The following is an 18,975-nucleotide window of genomic DNA, read 5'->3' as shown; positions in this document are numbered from 1 at the left end:
TTATAGAAAAAATAGTTATTTTTTAATTTTACATTTTAAATCTATTTTTAAAAATATTAAACTTTTAATTCAAATATTTAAATGTGTTTAAACAATAACGAGATAGTTTAATTATTTTTATATTTAAGAATATTTCACTTTAAGTTCTTTCTGTCCGTTAAACATATAAATAAATAAATATAATAATTTGTGTTGTGTTTTTTTTCCCCTGTGACCTCATGACGTACTGACGCCGTCGCAGGTCACGTGCTCCGTCGGTCAGCTGACTGCCGTCTTCCGGGTTGGCTCGCCTCTCGGTGTTTACTTTGAGATCGGCTCATTTTCCAGATTTCTTCGCTTAAATCGAGGTAAACTCTTCATTTTAACGCATTCATCGAACACTAACGGCTTCATCTCCGCCATCTTTGCTCCCACTCGGTTTATTTCTTCTGACGTTTGGACAAAAAAAAAAACCCGGAAACTGAACTCTCCGGGCTGGAAAACAAATGTCAGTCTCATGAGTAAAACATCAGTTTAATCAGTTTTAATCTCTCATCTTCTGTTAATGACGGCTCAGTTAATCATGTGAGATTAAGATGTTAAAGTTAAACGACGTCCGGACAAAACGAACATTAACAATTCATCGAAATGTGGCGGATTAAAAAAACAACTGTGAGATCTTTGTATTTTATTAATGTTGGTCAGTTAAAAACAAATTCCTGGCTTCGGTTAAACTTCCTGGATTAGATTCAAAGTGGAACTGATTTCGTGAAGTAGACCAAGGTTGAGAGAAAGAGGATGTAAACATCAACCTTTAAACCTTCTGATTAATAAACAGTATAACTGAAAAACAAACCTTTTAAAAATAAGTCAAAGAGCACGAAACAATAACCTGAACTACAAATGAGAGATCATGAGACACAGGCAGGCGTCTCCACGGCAACAGCAGCGACTCCACAGACACATCACTGTACATGAGTCTCATGAGACTGACTGAGATTTGTTTCCAGACCAAAAAGCTGCTCTTGAACGCACCACTAAGACTCCAGCCGTGACCATCTGGTACATCAATAACTGTTCTTACCAGCAGGTGGCAGTAGTCGGGATTCATCGTTCCTCAGAGAAAACAGGAAGAACCGGTAGTAGCTTAGAGGCTAGGAAGAGCTAGGACTAGCTATGAAAGTTTGGGCTAGCTCTCCAACTAGCAGCAAGGTTTCAGGACAAACTACAAAACCTAGGGACACAGACGCTTACTAACCGTCCAACGCGTCCAACGTCACCGGTCTACAGTCAGCTCTGTGTGTTATGGCCTCATATAAATGAAGGTCTTGATTTATCCAAACAACAAAGCTGAAACAAAGACAATTGGACTACCTAGTTGAGCTAATCTCAACCAACTGGAGCGACTGATACAAACTCAAATCTGGTGGAAGGAACCAAAATGGTGGCAGTGTTTCCTTTAAAATATAAAATGTTTTGCAAACTCTTGTGTTTGATCCATCCCGTCTTGTGTCTGCAGGAATCTGTTCTCTGAAGCGTCTGCTCTGCGTGAAGTCGCCATGAACGCCTCCGACAGCGACGAGGACATCTACAATGAGAGGACGGCGTTGATGCCCTCGGAGAATCCCACGGTGCCGTCCTACATGCCGGAACCTGACGCCGCTACCCCGAACGACACGCCAACCAAAAGGGTAGGAGTCGTGCTTCTGTTCACTTCCTGTCTGTTGTCATGTCCTGTCATGTGTTGACGCTGAGTGTCGCCCTCTGTTGGTGCTGCAGTCGGGGGCGAGTGCGAGGATGCCTCCGGTTGCCTCCGGCAACGGCTCAGACCAGGAGGTGGAGGCCGATGAGGAGGAGCTGACCCTGAAGTATGGAGCCAAACATGTCATCATGCTGTTCATCCCCGTCACCCTCTGCATGGTCGTGGTGGTCGCCACCATCAAATCGGTCAGCTTCTACAGCGAGAAGACCAACCAGCAGCTGTAGGTCCACACTTTAGCCGCCTCATGCCCATGTCCTCCCCTAACCACTAACCACTAACCGCCATATTTGTCTTTTCAGGATCTACACACCGTTCACAGAGAACACGACGTCGGTCGGCCGCCGGCTCCTCAACTCCGTCCTTAACACCATCATCATGATCAGCGTCATCGTGGTCATGACCATCTTTCTGGTCGTCCTCTACAAGTACCGCTGCTACAAGGTCAGCACCAACTCTTACTTATCTAGACTCACCTACCTTCTCAGATAGTCCAGGAAAAAAAAAAAACACCAGGACCTCGGTATCATGAGCGACATAGAATAACAAGTCAAACTTTAATTTATAAACTGGAAGATAAAACAAAAAAGAGACCATTAGGAAGCTAGGAAGAACTACTGGTAGCTAGGAGGCTAGGAAGAACTACTGTTAGCTAGGAGGCTAGGAAGAGCTACTGTTAGGTAGAAGGCTAGGAAGAACTACTGTTAGCTAGGAGGCTAGGAAGAACTACTGTTAGCTAGGAGGCTAGGAAGAACTACTGTTAGCTAGGAGGCTAGGAAGAGCTACTGTTAGCTAGGAAGCTAGGAAGAACTACTGTTAGCTAGGAGGCTAGGAAGAGCTACTGTTAGCTAGGAGGCTAGGAAGAGCTACTGTTAGCCAGAAGGCTAGGAAGAACCACTGTTAGGTAGGAAGCTAGGAAGAACTACTGTTAGCTAGGAGGCTAGGAAGAACTACTGTTAGCTAGGAGGCTAGGAAGAGCTACTGTTAGCCAGAAGGCTAGGAAGAACCACTGTTAGGTAGGAAGCTAGGAAGAACTACTGTTAGCTAGGAGGCTAGGAAGAACTACTGTTAGCTAGGAGGCTAGGAAGAGCTACTGTTAGCTAGGAAGCTAGGAAGAGCTGCTGTTAGCTAGGAGGCTAGGAAGAACCACTGTTAGGTAGGAAGCTACGAAGAACTACTGTTAGCTAGGAGGCTAGGAAGAACCACTGTTAGCTAGGAAGCTAGGAAGAACTACTGTTAGCTAGGAGGCTAGGAAGAACTACTGTTAGCTAGGAACCTCTGGGTGTAGAGGGCTCTGATGTGTTTTGATGTGTTTGTGTTGTTCAGTTCATCCACGGCTGGCTCATCCTGTCCTCCCTCATGCTGCTGTTCTGGTTCAGCTTCATGTACCTTGGGTGAGTCTCACATTTCTCATCCGAGCTGGAAGACGCTGTAGAAGTGTTTCGGTTCAGGTGAATCATGTGTTTCGTTTTCCCACCTGTCTCCCAGTGAAGTGTTTAAGACGTACAACGTGGCGGTGGACTACCCGACCGTGGCGATGATCATCTGGAACTTCGGGGCGGTGGGGATGATCTGTATCCACTGGAAGGGCCCTCTGCAGCTGCAGCAGGCCTACCTGATCCTCATCAGCGCCCTCATGGCCCTCGTCTTCATCAAGTACCTGCCCGAGTGGTCGGCCTGGGTCATCCTGGGAGCCATCTCCATCTACGGTGAGTCCAGGAGCTTCTGACGGCCGGCCAGACTGAGTACACCGTGAGCCTCTCCCATCATGCCTTGCTCTGGTTGTTTGTGTTGTTGCAGACCTGGTGGCCGTCCTGAGTCCTAGAGGTCCTCTCAGGATGTTGGTGGAAACGGCTCAGGAGCGCAACGAGCCCATCTTCCCCGCCCTCATCTACTCCTGTGAGTCCAGTCAACTTTAAATCAACGATTCGCCATCAAAGGATCGTGAACCAGCTCCTTCAGATTAGTCTTCTTTCACATAAAACTAGGTTGCTATGAGGTGAAACCTAAAAAGACCAAATAAATGAGGAGTAGGTCAAAAACTATCAGGTCCATATTCATGACGCTGGTCTCTGTGGAGAGATAAGACTTCAGAGAATGGATTCCCAGTTGGGTTTTTACCTCTTGAAAGGGAATCTGGCTAAAAAATACTATTGATTCCCACTACAGGAGGCAACGTACAAACAGTTCACCCTGGGTATCATCATATTCTACCATTGTGCACATTATAGAATCCATAAAAATACAGATATTTTCTCCATATGAGTGTTGTAACTCCCTAGTTGCCAAGGCATGCTACATATCAGTGCTAAGCTAACTTTCACTACAAGATGGCTGTGTGGTGTATTTTATCTGTAGTACCACTATTACCTCACTACAAGAACAACTGCATGAAACTGAGGCACAGGGATCAGATTTTGTCAGACAAGTCACCATGTGGTAGATAGTTGATGGAGAACCATGTGGATAAGGAACTACAAAAGGACTACAAACAGGTTGTAGGTGAAAACATTTTGTTAATGTGTTGTTCAGCTGCCATGATGTGGATGGTGGGGATGGCGGGTCCGGCGGACGCTCAGCGCTCTGAAACAGGTTCGACATCACACCAACATCCAGACGTTAACTTTCACAGCGTTTGTGGTAGCAACGCAGCAACACTGCCGCCATTTTGTTTTTACAGACGAGGAGGCGGAGCAGATCGTTGGGGGGGTGGAGCCTCAGAGGCGACAGCCGAGGTCTCTTCCAGAAGAGGAGTTTGAGGAAGAGAGTGAGTTCAGACTGAGGCTTAAGAGTGTTGTTTTATTGTGTGTTATTTTGTGTTCTTGTGTTTTACTGTGTGTTATTGTGTGTGTGTGTGTGTGTGTGTGTAGGGGGCGTGAAGCTGGGCCTCGGTGATTTCATCTTCTACAGCGTCCTGGTTGGAAAAGCCGCAGCGACCGGTGGGGACTGGAACACGACGCTCGCCTGCTTCGTCGCCATCCTCATCGTAAGTTAAGATTCATCTGAGGAACACATCAACACCTGTAGCAAGTACACACTGAACAAACTGTTACAAACATGTACAGCTGCTTCCTGTTTGCTTTAATTATCGTTAAACTCCAACTGACAGAAGTTAGAAAGACTCACACCTGTTTACCTGGAAATAAACTGAGACAGGAAGTTAAAGAACTCTGGGATAAAACCTGCTGAGACGGAAAACTTCACCTGTCTGTTCCATACTTTATATTTGTTCCTCACCTGTTCCTCACCTGTTCCTTCACCTGCTCCTCACCTGTTCCTCACCTGTTCCTCACCTGCTCCTCACCTGTTCCTCACCTCTACCTCTACCTCATCTGTTCCTCACCTGTTCCTCACCTGTTCCTCATCTGTACCTCATCTGTACCTCACCTCTACCTCACCTCTACCTCACCTCTACCTCACCTGTTCCTCATCTGTACCTCACCTCTACCTCACCTCTACCTCACCTGTTCCTCACCTGTTCCTCACCTGTTCCTCACCTGCTCACTTGTACCTCACCTGCTCACTTGTACCTCACCTCTACCTCACCTCTACCTCACCTGTTCCTCATCTGTACCTCACCTCTACCTCACCTCTACCTCACCTCTACCTCACCTGTTCCTCACCTGTTCCTCACCTGTACCTCACCTGCTCACTTGTACCTCACCTGCTCACTTGTACCTCACCTGTACCTCACATCTACCTCACCTGTTCCTCACCTGTTCCTCACCTCTACCTCACCTGTTCCTCACCTGTACCTCACCTCTACCTCACCTGTTCCTCACCTGTACCTCACCTTTCCTCATCTGTACCTCACCTGCTCCTCACTTGTACCTCACCTGTACCTCACATCTACCTCACCTGTTCCTCACCTGTTCCTCACCTGTACTTCACCTCTACCTCACCTGTTCCTCACCTGTTCCTCACCTGTACCTCACCTCTACCTCACCTGTTCCTCACCTGTACCTCACCTTTCCTCATCTGTACCTCACCTGCTCCTCACTTGTACCTCACCTGTACCTCACATCTACCTCACCTGTTCCTCACCTGTTCCTCACCTGTACTTCACCTCTTCCTCACCTGTTCCTCACCTGTACCTCACATCTACCTCACCTGTTCCTCACCTGTACCTCACCTTTCCTCATCTGTACCTCACCTGCTCCTCACTTGTACCTCACCTGTACCTCACATCTACCTCACCTGTTCCTCACCTGTACCTCACATCTACCTCACCTGTTCCTCACCTGTTCCTCACCTGTACCTCACATCTACCTCACCTGTTCCTCACCTGTTCCTCACCTGTACCTCACATCTACCTCACCTGTTTCTCACCTGTTCCTCACCTGTACCTCACCTCTACCTCACCTGTTCCTCATCTGTACCTCACCTCTACCTCACCTCTACCTCACCTGTTCCTCACCTGTTCCTCACCTGTTCCTCACCTGTACCTCACCTCTACCTCACCTCTACCTCACCTGTTCCACACCTGTTCCTCATCTGTACCTCACCTCTACCTCACCTGTTCCTCACCTGTTCCTCATCTGTACCTCACCTGTTCCTCATCTGTACCTCATCTGCTCCTCACTTGTACCTCACCAGTACCTCACATCTACCTCACCTGTACCTCACCTATTCCTCACCTGTACCTCACCTGTTCCTCACCTGTACCTCACCTGTTCCTCATCTGTACCTCACCTGTTCCTCATCTGCTCCTCACTTGTACCTCACCTGTACCTCACATCTACCTCACCTGTACCTCACCTGCACCTCACCTGTTCCAAACCTCTAGCTCATCTGTACCTCATCTGCTCCTCACTTGTACCTCACATCTACCTCACCTGTTCCTCATCTGTTCCTGACCTGTACCTCACCTGAGGAACAGGTCTGAACTGTACCTCACCTGTTCCAAACCTCTACCTCACCTGTGCCTCACCTGTGCCTCACCTGTTCCTCACCTGTACCTCACCTGTACTTCATCTGTACCTCATCTGTACCTCACCTGTTCTTGTTCCTGTTGCAGGGCCTGTGCCTGACTCTGCTGCTGTTGGCCATCTTTAAGAAGGCTCTGCCGGCGCTGCCCATCTCCATCACCTTCGGCCTCGTCTTCTACTTCTCCACAGACTTCCTGGTTCAGCCCTTCATGGACAGCCTGGCAGCTCACCAGTTCTACATCTAGACAAAGCCCCGCCTACCTCACCTCCCGCCCCCGTAACGTTATCCTGCTGGACCGCCACCACCTGTTGATGTCACGCACAAAGACTACTTCCTGTGCCACAGGAAGTGATGTAACGGAAGGAGGAAGCTGGTTGTTTGACTGATAGTTTAGAGGAATTGCCTTTAATCTGTCTGTAGTTCCTGATGTGATGATTTGTCACTCGCCGTGACGTTTGTTCTTTCCTGAGGCAGAGGCTGTCTGTGATTGGCTGACGCTGATGTCAGTCAAACACACCCCGAAAATGTTTTTAATCTGCCACCAGGACGTCTCACCAGCTTTAACAGGGCTCAGCTGATTAGTTCACGCTTTGTCAGGATGTCATGTGACTCGTTAGCGTTAGCTACCTGACGAGTTTGTCCTGTGTGAATAATTTCAGCTGTGATACGTCAGCCCAAAGAGTTCAATATCAAAAAAAGACATAGAGCTGGGAAGGGGGACGGTCTGTTTTTACATTTCAGGGTTTTATTCTCCTGAACTCTGTCATTTTTGGAACAGCCCTGAATACTACAATACCCATGAGCCTCAGCAGCAGTGAAGCAGTGAATCAGAGGCGTGAGTTCTGATCAGTTCCTGCATGGCTGGATTCATTAACATGGAACTGAGGTCGTTTTTTTTAAAGCTCAGTGATGTTTCCTGCTGAAATGCACCCTGGGAGTCGTAGTTAATCATCTGTATCGTAGTCTTTCACTTTAATTAAATGACACGCATTAATATATCTAAAACAGTTTGAGTTTAAATCATTTAATATTTTATTGTTTATTTAATGTTGAACTCTTGAGGTTGTAGATTTTTAATGGTTAGATCACGGGAAGCTCCGCCTCCTTCTCCGCTCAGGGATGCTCGCTGCTAGCTGCTAGCTGTCCAGCTAGTTAGCTTGACATCAGCTCCTTTTAGCTTGGTGCCAGTGATCAGGGCAGTCGATAATATTTTGAGACCGCGAAGTGAGAAATTTTGTCGTTTTAGGAATCCCAAGAAAAAAGTAAAACTCAAATGTGTGTGACACTGAAGTTGTCCAGCTGTCCAGTCAGAGGGCAGACGGTTCCTGAACACCTCTTATAGACAAACACGTCTTGTCTGCAGCGTTAAACACTCAAAAACAACAACACATATTTCCCGTAGTGTCATTAAACTCATCGTCTTCTTCTTCGTGGATTTATTTACAGGTTTAAAAGATTCATTCAGAACCAGAAACCTTCAGGAACTTCACTTTTATAACATCTGGATTTCATTCTGATCCAGAGAAACAAATACCTCTGCATCAACTGGACAGTCCTCCAACCAGTGTATGACATGTACGACTACTGTTCCTCTTCTGTCCATCATCACATTAAGCCCCGCCCACACAACCTGATTGGCCTGGAGTAGAATCAGTTCTCAGTGGAGGCTACTTCTGGCGACTACGTTTAACTCTCCATCAATAACTTCATACACTAGTCTATAAAATGTAAAAAATAATTTGTCAGAGTTTAAATGAGTTTTAGAGCAGCAGCGCCTCCTTGTGGCTTCATCCCCACAGACAACACGTTTTACACGACTGCGTTTTAAAGGTTTACTTCACTTTAAGATCATTTGAACTAAAATCTGCTGCTTCGTTTCTTCTTTAATTAAAAAAAAACATGTTTTACAGCTGAATGTTTGTCCCGACAGTAGAAGAAGGTTAAACATTTCAGTGGAGTTTAGTTTTATTTTGTTGTTCTTGTGCGATAAAGTGAAAAATAAAGATTAATTCTACAGATGGTTTTAGCCTCTTTTAGCTCCTTGTTTTGGTCTTTTTCTTTGAGTGAATCTTTAAAACATCTAACGCTTTTCACTTTAATATTTAATATTATACATATATATAATATTTAAAGCGAGACACGACCATCCTTTCAAAATAAAAGCCAAGAAAGCCAGCTCCTCTTTAACATCACGTTTAATGTGGATTTAAAAAAAAGTCTAACAGTCCATAAACAAACACAGGAGACGAGTTACTGCTTCAGTTTCTTTCTTCAAACTGAGATTTGTTCTTGAGCAGGAACGCAGCCAAATACTCGATGGGGTTCGGAGGCCTGAGGACAAACCATAAAACAATCAACAGGTAGATCTTTTCATAGCTGATCAGAAGCAGAGTTGATCAGCCACGATCAAACAAACATGGCGTCTGTCCTGACCTCTCCTTGGCGAGCACCGACAGACCCTGCAGCAGGATGGGAACCACCGTCTGGTCCAGGTATGCTCTGGTGGGCAGCGCCTGCAGGTCCACCTTCTGCTTCGACATCTTCTCACCGCTCGCCTTCTCGTTCTCCCCCGTCCTCTAAGGAGCAGAGGCAAAGCATGCTGGGAGTCTGACACCACCCTCTCCTCACACAGAGCAGTCAGTGTGTGTGTGTGTGTGTGTTTGTTTTACCTGGATGTTGTCCGTCAAGCCGTACTCTGCGTGAGGGTTTTCAGACACCTGCAGAAAGTTTGATGATTTACATCCTCCAGACAAACTGGAAAGTAGACTTCATGCTAAGCTAGGCTAATAGCTTTCTGCTGCTAGTCTTTCTGCTAAGTTAGCCTAACAGTTCTACCCTGCTTCTAGCCCTTGTGCTAAGCTAGGCTAATAGCTTTCTGCTGCTAGTCTTTCTGCTAAGTTAGCCTAACAGTTCCACCCTGCTTCTAGCCTTCGTGCTAAGCTAGGCTAATAGCTTTCTGCTGCTAGTCTTTCTGCTAAGTTAGCCTAACAGTTCTACCCTGCTTCTAGCCCTTGTGCTAAGCTAGGCTAATAGCTTTCTGCTGCTAGTCTTTCTGCTAAGTTAGCCTAACAGTTCTACCCTGCTTCTAGCCCTTGTGCTAAGCTAGGCTAATAGCTTTCTGCTGCTAGTCTTTCTGCTAAGTTAGCCTAACAGTTCTACCCTGCTTCTAGCCCTTGTGCTAAGCTAGGCTAATAGCTTTCTGCTGCTAGTCTTTCTGCTAAGTTAGCCTAACAGTTCCACCCTGCTTCTAGCCTTTGTGCTAAGCTAGGCTAATAGCTTTCTGCTGCTAGTCTTTCTGCTAAGTTAGCCTAACAGTTCCACCCTGCTTCTAGCCTTCGTGCTAAGCTAGGCTAATAGCTTTCTGCTGCTAGTCTTTCTGCTAAGTTAGCCTAACAGTTCTACCCTGCTTCTAGCCCTTGTGCTAAGCTAGGCTAATAGCTTTCTGCTGCTAGTCTTTCTGCTAAGTTAGCCTAACAGTTCTACCCTGCTTCTAGCCTTCGTGCTAAGCTAGGCTAATAGCTTTCTGCTGCTAGTCTTTCTGCTAAGTTAGCCTAACAGTTCCACCCTGCTTCTAGCCTTCGTGCTAAGCTAGGCTAATAGCTTTCTGCTGCTAGTCTTTCTGCTAAGTTAGCCTAACAGTTCCACCCTGCTTCTAGCCTTTGTGCTAAGCTAGGCTAACATTTCCCCCTGTCTCCAGTCTCTGTGCTAAGCTAGGCTAATCAGTAGAGTGTGTACATGCTGTGTGTGTGTGTGTGTGTGTTACTTACAGGTGTGTGTCCTTCCATCGACTGATCAGCGTCTGTGTGGTCTGAAAACAAACAGCTGATCAAGGTTCTGCTTAAATTTCATTATTACTGAACTGAGTTTGGTGCGGAGGGGAACAGGAGAAGCTCGTGAGTTTTCAGTTGCTGATCACTGAGATGATCAATAATCTGACTGTATTTCTGTTTCGGTTGGAGTCATGTTGATCACTGATTAATTGATCCCTGATTATCTGACATAAGTGATGAACAGGTTGGTTCATTCAGCCTCTCAGCTCAGGTGGATTTCCTTCACAGCCGCTCTAAATTGACTAATTATTGAATGGAGTCTGGTACAAAGAAACTTAAGAGGATGCGTGTTTGATTCAGAGTGAGCAGCGGCTCGTGCTTCATTATCAGAGACATGTCTGCTTTTTTTTTCTTCTTTAGACTAAAAATGAGATGAACATTACATCGTTTTTACTGAAACCTCCACATTATTCGCGGCTGCGCTGCTCCGCTTTGTAAACGGCGGTAAGTTAGCTTAGCATCACAGAAACGTTGCGTTTCCGGTGGATAAACGTCACTGTCGGATAAAACCGACCACCGTGCTTTAAACCGGTCATAAAATAACTGTTTAAGACCGGAAACGCGCCGCAAAGAAACTCAATCTGAAGAAAAACGAAGAAAAAGGGGATCAATGGTGAACAATTAACTTACCGTCCGCCATGTTTGTTGTGGATGTTTACGCAAGATATCCAGCGTACGTCGATTCTGACGCTACGTAGAAAATATACTGACGGGGTGTTTCCGGTCCGTGGAGCTGGACTTCAAAATAAAAGCAATGCGGTTTAAACGTCTGTTCTCATTAATTAATAGCGACGGAGGCGTTTAGTCATTCATTCATTTCTGTAACCGCGAGGCCTTATTATTATTATTATTATTATTATTATTATTATTATTAGTCGTAGTAGTAGCAGTAGTAGTGATGGAGGTAGTGGTCTTACTAATACTGCATTAAATAAACAATTAAAATACACAAAAATCATAAAGAATAGGAAGCTCGAAAAAAAATCAAAAGCATTAAACTTATTGAAAGAAGAATTAAAGTACATATGAGGTGTCTTTCTGGCCGTTTTGTCATTACTTCCTGGTTTATTTTGATAGTTACACCAACTTCCGGTCCCCGTGTGTTTCTGTGCCAGCACCTGTTTGTTTATGTTCCTGATCCTCTCTGCTTCTTTATGTCTAATTCCTCCGCCTCGTCACATTTGATCGATTCTCTCCGGTTGAGTCTTGACTTTGTGAAACATTTAAAATATATTTATTTAAAAACCGAGGCCAGAACTTAATGATACTTTTTTTCTTTTCTTTTGGTTCTAAAACATGTCTGTGCCAATCCACACTTTCAAAAAACATTCTGGCAGAAGATTTTCCAAAAGAGAAACTAGAAGAAACTTTGCAGATGAAACCAGGTTGAATTTCAGTTTTATTAGGTTGAGAAACTTGAAGCTCTACAGATCAGAAACATTCAGGTCCAGGCTGGAATCACCGGGTGAAAAGTCGTGACTGTCAGATATTTAAAATGTACAATTTCTAACCCTGAGATGGGATTCCATCTGGGAAGTAGAACATAAGTAAAACACGAGTATTTCAAACCGTACGTCTGATCTGTCTTGTTTTTATTTGTTGCAGAAAGTTAAAAATCCAATAAAAAAGGTGGAATGTTCATTAGAATCACTTTTTCTTTTTATAAATGAACGTATAAAAGTTTAGAAGTAAACAACACACAGTAAAATAAACCAGTAAAACATTTTCTATAAGAACAAACTCCCATTTTATTATTTATTAGACACTTATTATATAAAACTATACATTTAATTGCTTTTCCCTCCGTGTGCGTCAACATTTCTATGAGTAGTAAAACAGTAGATAAAATAATATATTAATAATAACTGAAAATATGACTGTAAACAAAAGGTTAAAAAGATTCCTATAGATCAATACATTATTCCAAGATATGAACTAAAAGTAAACTATAAAGAGTTCTTCAATAAAACTCTGAGTCATTGCCCGGGTTATAAAAGTAGAGATGATCACTTCCTGTTTGTTCGTCCTCCATCGTCAGAGGATAAAGGGAATCAGAGCTTTCCTGGAGCGAGGGTAGTCCTCAAACCTCTGCTGATAGTCTCTGAAAGACACAGGGAGACACAGTCTGGGTTCAGTGTTTGGACCACACAGCGTCTTCTGCGACTGGCTGATCTGGTGAGGAAGACTGCGGTGGGGATGGACTGGATAATCAATAATTTGTTCAGAACCGGCAAAAAGAGTTGGACGACCTCCAAAAATGATGTGGCTCAGCATCTGGTTTGGGATCTGGACCTGGATGTGGTGTATTCGTGGGTCATACCGGTACCTGTGGTGCTGGAAGGCTCTGGGCCCGATGGAGCAGATGGTGAAGAAGGCGAAGGCGAAGGCTGGTAGAGACCACGCTGCTATAGCGTAACCACACCACTCGATGATCTCCCCGAGGAAGTTAGCACCGGATACAAACTCAAACATTCCTCCTGAAAAGACAAAAAACACAGAGTGGAGAGAGGATCAGAGTCCGGGCACCAGTACAGTGCGTAGAACTGGATCTGGATCGGGTGTGGATGTGGATCTGGTGTACCGTAGGGGATCCTGTAGACAATCTCTCCAGGTTTGCGGAGGTTGCGTAGGATGTAGTCGCTGTGGATGTTGATGCTCATACCGACCACGAACACAATGAAACCTTCACAAAGACAAACAGGAGACGTTAGGCTCAGGTCCACCAGCAGCACCATCCGGAACATGGAGGTCTGGGACATGGAGCTGGTGTAACGGTCAGAATCCGAATGCTTTTATTGTCATTGTGTGTTCGACACGCAACGAAATTGCGATGGCTCTCTTTAGAGGACACAAAAGACAGAAACGGTAACATAAATTACGCCTCACCCACCTTCCTGCCTCACCCGTGCACACATCCACTCACTCATTATAAATGTAAAGTGCTTGGTCTAAAGTGACACGAGTGAAGATGCTTTTGCAGAGCGGAAGCGTGGTTCAGTGCAATGATGGCTGTTGGGTAGAACATTACAGGCCCTGCTGCGGCATCTGGACTTGTAATTGTCCTCCAGAGGTGGCAGCGGGATACCAATGATGCCCTGGGCAGTTTTTATTTATATTACCCTCTGGAGAGTCCTTTTGTCAGCCGCAAACCAGACAGTTATAGTTTAATGAGATGCTTTCTATCGAGCGGCAGTAGAAAGACTCCCAGCAGTTTTCTGGGCAGATGGGCTGTGAGGAAGTCTCTGTTGAGCTTGTTGTTCTGCTTGATGGTAGTAGTGGTAGAGTTCATAGTCCACTTAAGGTCCTCGCAGATATTTAAAACTAGGCGCCCTCTCCACCTCTACTCCCCTTGTTTCCAGTGGCCTGAGCAGCTCCCCTTTATGACGCCTCAAATCAATGATGGTTTCTTCAGTTTTGAGAGAGGCTGTTATGCTCACACCACTGAGTAAGATCGTATACCTCATGTCTTTGAGATTAGCCCCACCACTGTTGTGTCGTCTTAGAATTTGACGATTCTATTTGCAGGGGTGGAGAGGCATGCAGTCATGGGTGGAGAGGGCGTAGAGGAGAAGACCAAGTACAAAACCCTGAGGGGCTCCCGTGCTGAGGTTCGGGGTTGTTGAGGTTGCGGGGACCAAGTCTCACATTCTGTGGACGTTCACTGAGAAAGTCCAGTGTCCAGTGGCCCAGGTGAACGCCGACGCCCAGTTCCTGCATTTTTGTGAGCAGCTTGCTGGGTATAACTGGAGTTAAAAGCTGAACTGTATCTCCTCTAGGTGTGATAGTGCAGCATAGATTGGCTGTGTTTAATGGCTGTTCGTTCTGTATGCATTGGTGTGGGTCGAATGAAGAGGGTCTTTCAAAGCACTTGGAGACAACAGATGTGAGAGCAGAAAGCCTGTAGTCGTTGAGGGAGGTGATCTTCTGGGATGACAGGGCAGGCTGGCACGGTGGTCTGTGCTAGGGAAAGGTTATAAATGTCTGTAAACGTCCTGTGATCTCAGCCTTGTTGGCTTTAACTCATCTCAGGGTCTGCTTAACTTCATCTAGCTGGAGGGCAAGTGGCTGATCAGCGGGGTCCAGAGGGGGAGAGGGTGTTTCGTCCAGTCCTCCCTCAAATAGGGCAAAGAAGAGGTTAAGCTCCTCTGTTAGCAATCTGTTAGCTGCCGTCGCTGGATCCCTGCTGCCCCTGAAATAATGTGGTACAGTGTGGTCCAGGACAACGCCTTCAGCTACGACCTTAAACCCACGCATGGTCACCAGAGGCAGAGCTTGTTTTTCAGTGTTTCTCTGGACTCTCATAGAAACAATGGAGCCATTCACTCATTACCCAGAAGTCTCGGATCAGGACGCTGTTCCAAGGACCACATACCAACCAGAACCTCTGGCTGGACGGAATGAATGGATCAGTATTTCTGCTCATCTGAGGAACGTTGTTAGAACACGAGGTTGGTCTGTAGATAAATATTTTATTCTCAAAGTTCTCATGAACTTTGAGAATAAAATCCCTCCGCATCAAGTGGATTGAGACATTTAGTTGGAAACTAATTCAAGTGACGTGTATGACTACTGTTACTCATCTGTCATCACCGCGTTAAGCCCCTCCCCCAAACAATCTGATTGGCCCGGCCTAGGTAACCCTCATATAAATATATCTAGTATGTGGGCGGAGCTAGCTCTTCTTGCTCCAAGCCGCTATCATCATTGTGGACCTGGTGGTAGGAATATCAAGGTCCTAAAACTTCTTGTATTAGCAGTTGAGTACTTTGATCTGATGACTTCCTCTCTGTGTCAACAGCCACTGAGGCTCATGGGAATTGTAGTATTTAGAGCCACACATCACACTGGCAGTAAACAACATTTAAAGAATCTAAATCAAACTGATTAGAGACACCTTTCCAGCTTGGTACAGCAACAGGTGCTGCTGCTTCCTGCGCGACTCACCTGCCGCCAGACGAGCGTCCGTCCTCCAGGTGTCATCGAAGCGGGCGCAATGCAGCAGGTGATGTCCCTGCAGGAAGCCGTTCAGCGAGCAGAAGACGGCGGCGGAGAAGACGATGAACAGCGGGACAGGTCGTCCTCTGGTCAGGGAGGCGTAGATCAAACTTCTGAAGGACAGAGACAAGTCAAGCAAGTTCCTGGCTTCCTCTGCTAGGAAGAACTTTTCATTAAAGAACTAACAACGAAGGAAGAGCTAGCTAGGTTTTAGCTCTTCCTAGCTTCATAGCCTCCCAGCTAACACTAGCTCTTCCTAGCCACCTAGCTAATAGCAGCTCTTCTTAACAGTCTTAACAGAGCTCTTGCTAACTTCTTAGCCTCCCATGTAACATTACCTCTTGCTAGCTTCCTAGCCTCCAGCTAATGGTAGCTCTTCCAAGCTTCCTAGCCTCCCAGCAGACAGTAGCTCTCGCTAGCTTCCTAGCATTCCAGCTAATTGTAACCCTTCCTAGCTTCCTAGCCTCCCAGCAGACAGCAGCTCTTGCTAGCATCCTGGTCTGCCAGCTAATTGTAGCTCTTTCAAGCTTCCGAGCATCCCAGCAGACAGCAGCTCTTGCTAGCTTCTCAGCCTCCCTGGTAATGGTAGCTCTTCCAAGTTTCCTAGCATCTCAGCTAGCTCTTCCTGTTTCTCCTTTTGAATGATGAATTTGTGTAGTCTTTGTGGTATGTTCAGCCATTACTTCATTAGAGCTTGTGGTTGTGTCAAGGTATGAGTAAGCTTCTGACGGGAAACTGTTCACTTCTGATGAAATCTCTGATCTAGAAAAACCTGTTTGGGGAACAGCGAGACGAGAGAGGTGAGACTAAAAAACTAAATGTTGAAGTGAAACCGGCAATGGCGATACTTCCTCTTCTTCTTTTTCATGAATACATCTCTCACAGTTTAACAGTTCTGCCAGATGTTTCACTCAGACTTTCAGATTAAATCCAGATGTGAACAGATTTTAACCCCCAGAGAAAAATGTCCTCACAGCTTCACTGTTGAGCACGAGGTTGGTCCCCACAACGTAATACAAACAAGTGCACTCTCTCTTTTTAATGTCAATCCTCTAATGTCCTGTCCCTGTCTCTGTCCCGGAGCTCAGGTGAGTTCTTACCTGTGGAAGTAGTGCAGCATGAAGGTCAAGACCAGGAGCGTCCTCCCGCGGCCGCTCCCCCCGCCCCCGGACTCCGGTTCCCGGCTGAACAACAGCAGCAGCAGCGGCAGGAGGAAGGCCGGCAGCTCCTGAAGGAACCAGCCCAGTCGGGCCGAACAGCAGGGGCCGGTCGCCGGCACGTAGCGGCCGTACTGCGTCTGGGCGCGGGTCTGGTGCAGCAGGTAGGCCCCGCCTCCGACCACCAGAGCCCAGCTGAGGAAGGACACGGCGGCGTCGCAGCACTCCATCAGCCCGGCGGTTCGCTGGTGGAGGGAGGACTGCGAGGAGGAGCTCAACATGGAGGGAGAGGCTCCACTGACACCGGGCTGATGGTGGTGGAAGGTTTAAAAAGGGGCAATAAATAACCTGAGGAGTATTTACTGACAAACACTTGAACGACAACCGCAGAATTAACTTTGAGTTGATTTAAAGTTGAAAATGTTTTAGTCTGATTTTATTTGTTCAGGACAAACGATCCACCTTGTCTCTGCTGTCGTTCAGGTGGATTTATTTACATGTGAACTAATTAATAAGATAAATTTGTTTAGCCAAGATAAATAATATAATCCTTTACGCAAACAGAAAAAGGGTGGGGAAAATGAATAAATCAAATTAAGTCACAGGTTCTTAGTTCAGGGGCGTATACACAGTTAATGTGTCACATAAATGTTCAGTGTCGTATGTTGTCGTCGTCTTCATGTATTTATAGCTGAGGTCATGTGTCCATGGATGGATAGAATGACCACGTCTGTCCAGACAGCTGCTCCACAGTCAGATCATTTCACCAAACACATGAAAACATTCAACAGGCGTCTCACATTTGTTCAAAGTTCCAGGAATCTTTCAGGACATAAAGTTTCAGGTTTATTTTTTTTCTGTCCACTTGGCTCCGGCTCAGCTGTTCAGGGTCAACATGCAGACAGCAGGGGACGGTTTCATGGAGATGGTTTACACCCAGAGAGTCAACTAGTGCTGAGCCTAAGACTCTAGTCATCATCATCATCTTCATCTTCTTAGACTTAGATAAACTTTATTCATCCACAAGGGAAATTGCTTGGTCACAGTAGCTGTAACACTCTTAAGAACCACGGATAAAAGAAAGATTAAATCAAATCAAATAAAAATAAGTAAATAAAATCTAGTAGAATAAAATAAAATAGTATAAGCAAAATGTACAAATTAGCATATGGACAAATGTACAAGAAACAGAGACGGAGACTTCATCTTTATCTGCTGCTGTCGTCAAATAAATAAAGTTAATACTGTTCTAAAGTGCTGCAGCATCATGTTACTGTGACGATCCTGGACCTGAAACGCATTCTCTGATACCTGGCTGTACCAAGCCACCTGTGTAGATGATAAAAGGGGGCGGGGCCAGAACATGACGAGTGTGGTCAGTGTGGTCTGGACCAGAGACAACAGTGCCGCCATCAGGCCGTCCTGTGAACTACAGCCGTCCTCCGAGTTGATTATAAATGACAAGGTGAGGTTGTGACGAGCTCCAACCATCAGTCAGCTGAGACAGTGAAGGAGGTTTACACCAATCTGACCTGAACGACTAATGTGCTCTTCACTTTTCTCCAGAGCAGCACAAACACGCTTCAGACATTATTATTTCCCTTATTGATTTCCTGGTTCTGGTCTCTGTTGTCCATCAGTTTGTCTTCTTCTACTTCTTCGTGTCGGTTTTCCCTGGTCCTCGTCTCTCATCCTGGTCTTCGTGTCTCATCCTGGTCCAGATGCTCTGATCTTCAAAACTAAACTCATTCAATGATTTATTATGTCAATGTAAACTAATCTCAGTCTGATCGGGTTTTTATTCTGGTTCAAACTGGTCGTCAGATCATCAAACCTGAGCTTTGGTGGATGAACCCTGACACACATCAAGATAATTGGTGAGTCACGCAACGAGTTCAGACAAGAGGATGAAGGAATGAAGCAGCTGCTGCAGTTCCTCTAGTGTCCACTGGAGGCGCCACCGGCCAGACGTCCGTCACAGAAACATGTTCTCAGGCTGCTATGAGACAATCAGTCCTCAGCGATGGACATTTATGGACCAATGTCACCTAATGGAGACGTATACACCGATCAGCCACAACATTATGACCAGTTCAGGATCATTTTATCAGGCAGCAGGTCATCATTCATTCATTCATTCATCCTCAGAGATGACGCTGGAGGCAGGAGAAATGTTCCAGCTGAAGGATTTGACTTTGATGATTGGGTTGAAGAACTAGAACCAAAGTCATGGACCAAGGATCACTGAGGAAGAAGAAGAAGAGGAAGAAGAAGAAGAAACAGGAAGGAAGAGGAAGTCTGGGTTCTGATCTGGTTCTGGTTCTGA

At 45.8% G+C, this 18,975-nt stretch overlaps 3 protein-coding genes across 4 annotated transcripts; 1 reads left to right on the top strand and 2 right to left on the bottom strand.

The window, feature by feature from the left end:
• Nucleotides 1-237: 237 nt before the first annotated feature.
• On the top strand, nucleotides 238-8,724 carry psen2 (presenilin 2). Its single transcript, XM_084567744.1, has 11 exons — nucleotides 238-347; nucleotides 1,499-1,670; nucleotides 1,759-1,961; nucleotides 2,041-2,182; nucleotides 3,065-3,132; nucleotides 3,227-3,447; nucleotides 3,539-3,637; nucleotides 4,271-4,330; nucleotides 4,419-4,505; nucleotides 4,609-4,724; nucleotides 6,756-8,724. The coding sequence occupies exons 2-11, from the start codon at nucleotides 1,539-1,541 to the stop codon at nucleotides 6,909-6,911; spliced, it is 1,284 nt and encodes a 427-aa protein (XP_084423870.1). The 5' UTR covers nucleotides 238-347; nucleotides 1,499-1,538; the 3' UTR covers nucleotides 6,912-8,724.
• A 120-nt stretch (nucleotides 8,725-8,844) lies between these two features.
• Nucleotides 8,845-11,173, bottom strand: dpy30 (dpy-30 histone methyltransferase complex regulatory subunit). Its single transcript, XM_084567758.1, has 5 exons — nucleotides 11,128-11,173; nucleotides 10,435-10,475; nucleotides 9,337-9,384; nucleotides 9,101-9,243; nucleotides 8,845-8,998 (listed from the first exon to the last, which is right to left on the bottom strand). Exons 1-5 carry the CDS (start codon nucleotides 11,135-11,137, stop codon nucleotides 8,926-8,928), a joined length of 315 nt encoding a protein of 104 aa, XP_084423884.1. The 5' UTR covers nucleotides 11,138-11,173; the 3' UTR covers nucleotides 8,845-8,925.
• A 708-nt stretch (nucleotides 11,174-11,881) lies between these two features.
• srd5a2a (steroid-5-alpha-reductase, alpha polypeptide 2a) lies at nucleotides 11,882-17,703 on the bottom strand. Of its 2 annotated transcripts, none has more exons than XM_084570635.1 (5): nucleotides 16,593-17,703; nucleotides 15,442-15,605; nucleotides 13,079-13,180; nucleotides 12,824-12,974; nucleotides 11,882-12,598 (listed from the first exon to the last, which is right to left on the bottom strand). In XM_084570635.1, the coding sequence occupies exons 1-5, from the start codon at nucleotides 16,928-16,930 to the stop codon at nucleotides 12,532-12,534; spliced, it is 822 nt and encodes a 273-aa protein (XP_084426761.1). In that variant the 5' UTR covers nucleotides 16,931-17,703; the 3' UTR covers nucleotides 11,882-12,531. The 2 variants fall into 2 exon arrangements, with proteins under 2 accessions (XP_084426761.1, XP_084426762.1); XM_084570636.1 differs by having other exon boundaries at nucleotides 15,442-15,602.
• Between the last annotated feature and the right edge of the window lie 1,272 nt (nucleotides 17,704-18,975).

The sequence above is a fragment of the Chelon labrosus genome, assembly GCF_963514085.1.
Source record: "Chelon labrosus genome assembly, chromosome: 2".
NCBI lineage: Eukaryota > Metazoa > Chordata > Actinopteri > Mugiliformes > Mugilidae > Chelon > Chelon labrosus.
The sequence above is the reverse complement of the archived record's forward strand: the minus strand, read 5'-3'. Positions and strand labels throughout refer to the sequence as shown.

What these genes read in the sequence shown, in the direction of transcription:
- psen2 (XM_084567744.1), top strand. Translation starts at nt 1,539, where the DNA reads ATGAACGCCTCCGACAGCGACGAGGACATCTACAATGAGAGGACGGCG. An exon ending in GAGAAGACCAACCAGCAGCT is followed by an intron (nt 1,962 to 2,040) that starts GTAGGTCCACAC and finishes TTGTCTTTTCAG; the next exon opens with GATCTACACACCGTTCACAG. An exon ending in GCTTCGTCGCCATCCTCATC is followed by an intron (nt 4,725 to 6,755) that starts GTAAGTTAAGAT and finishes TTCCTGTTGCAG; the next exon opens with GGCCTGTGCCTGACTCTGCT.
- dpy30 (XM_084567758.1), bottom strand. An exon ending in GCTTGACGGACAACATCCAG is followed by an intron (nt 9,244 to 9,336) that starts GTAAAACAAACA and finishes TCTGCTCCTTAG; the next exon opens with AGGACGGGGGAGAACGAGAA. An exon ending in TCGGTGCTCGCCAAGGAGAG is followed by an intron (nt 8,999 to 9,100) that starts GTCAGGACAGAC and finishes GTTTGTCCTCAG; the next exon opens with GCCTCCGAACCCCATCGAGT.
- srd5a2a (XM_084570635.1), bottom strand. Translation starts at nt 16,930, where the DNA reads ATGTTGAGCTCCTCCTCGCAGTCCTCCCTCCACCAGCGAACCGCCGGG. An exon ending in GGACGCTCGTCTGGCGGCAG is followed by an intron (nt 13,181 to 15,441) that starts GTGAGTCGCGCA and finishes GTCTTTGTGAAG; the next exon opens with GTTTCATTGTGTTCGTGGTC. An exon ending in AGAGCCTTCCAGCACCACAG is followed by an intron (nt 12,599 to 12,823) that starts GTACCGGTATGA and finishes TGTGTCTTTCAG; the next exon opens with AGACTATCAGCAGAGGTTTG.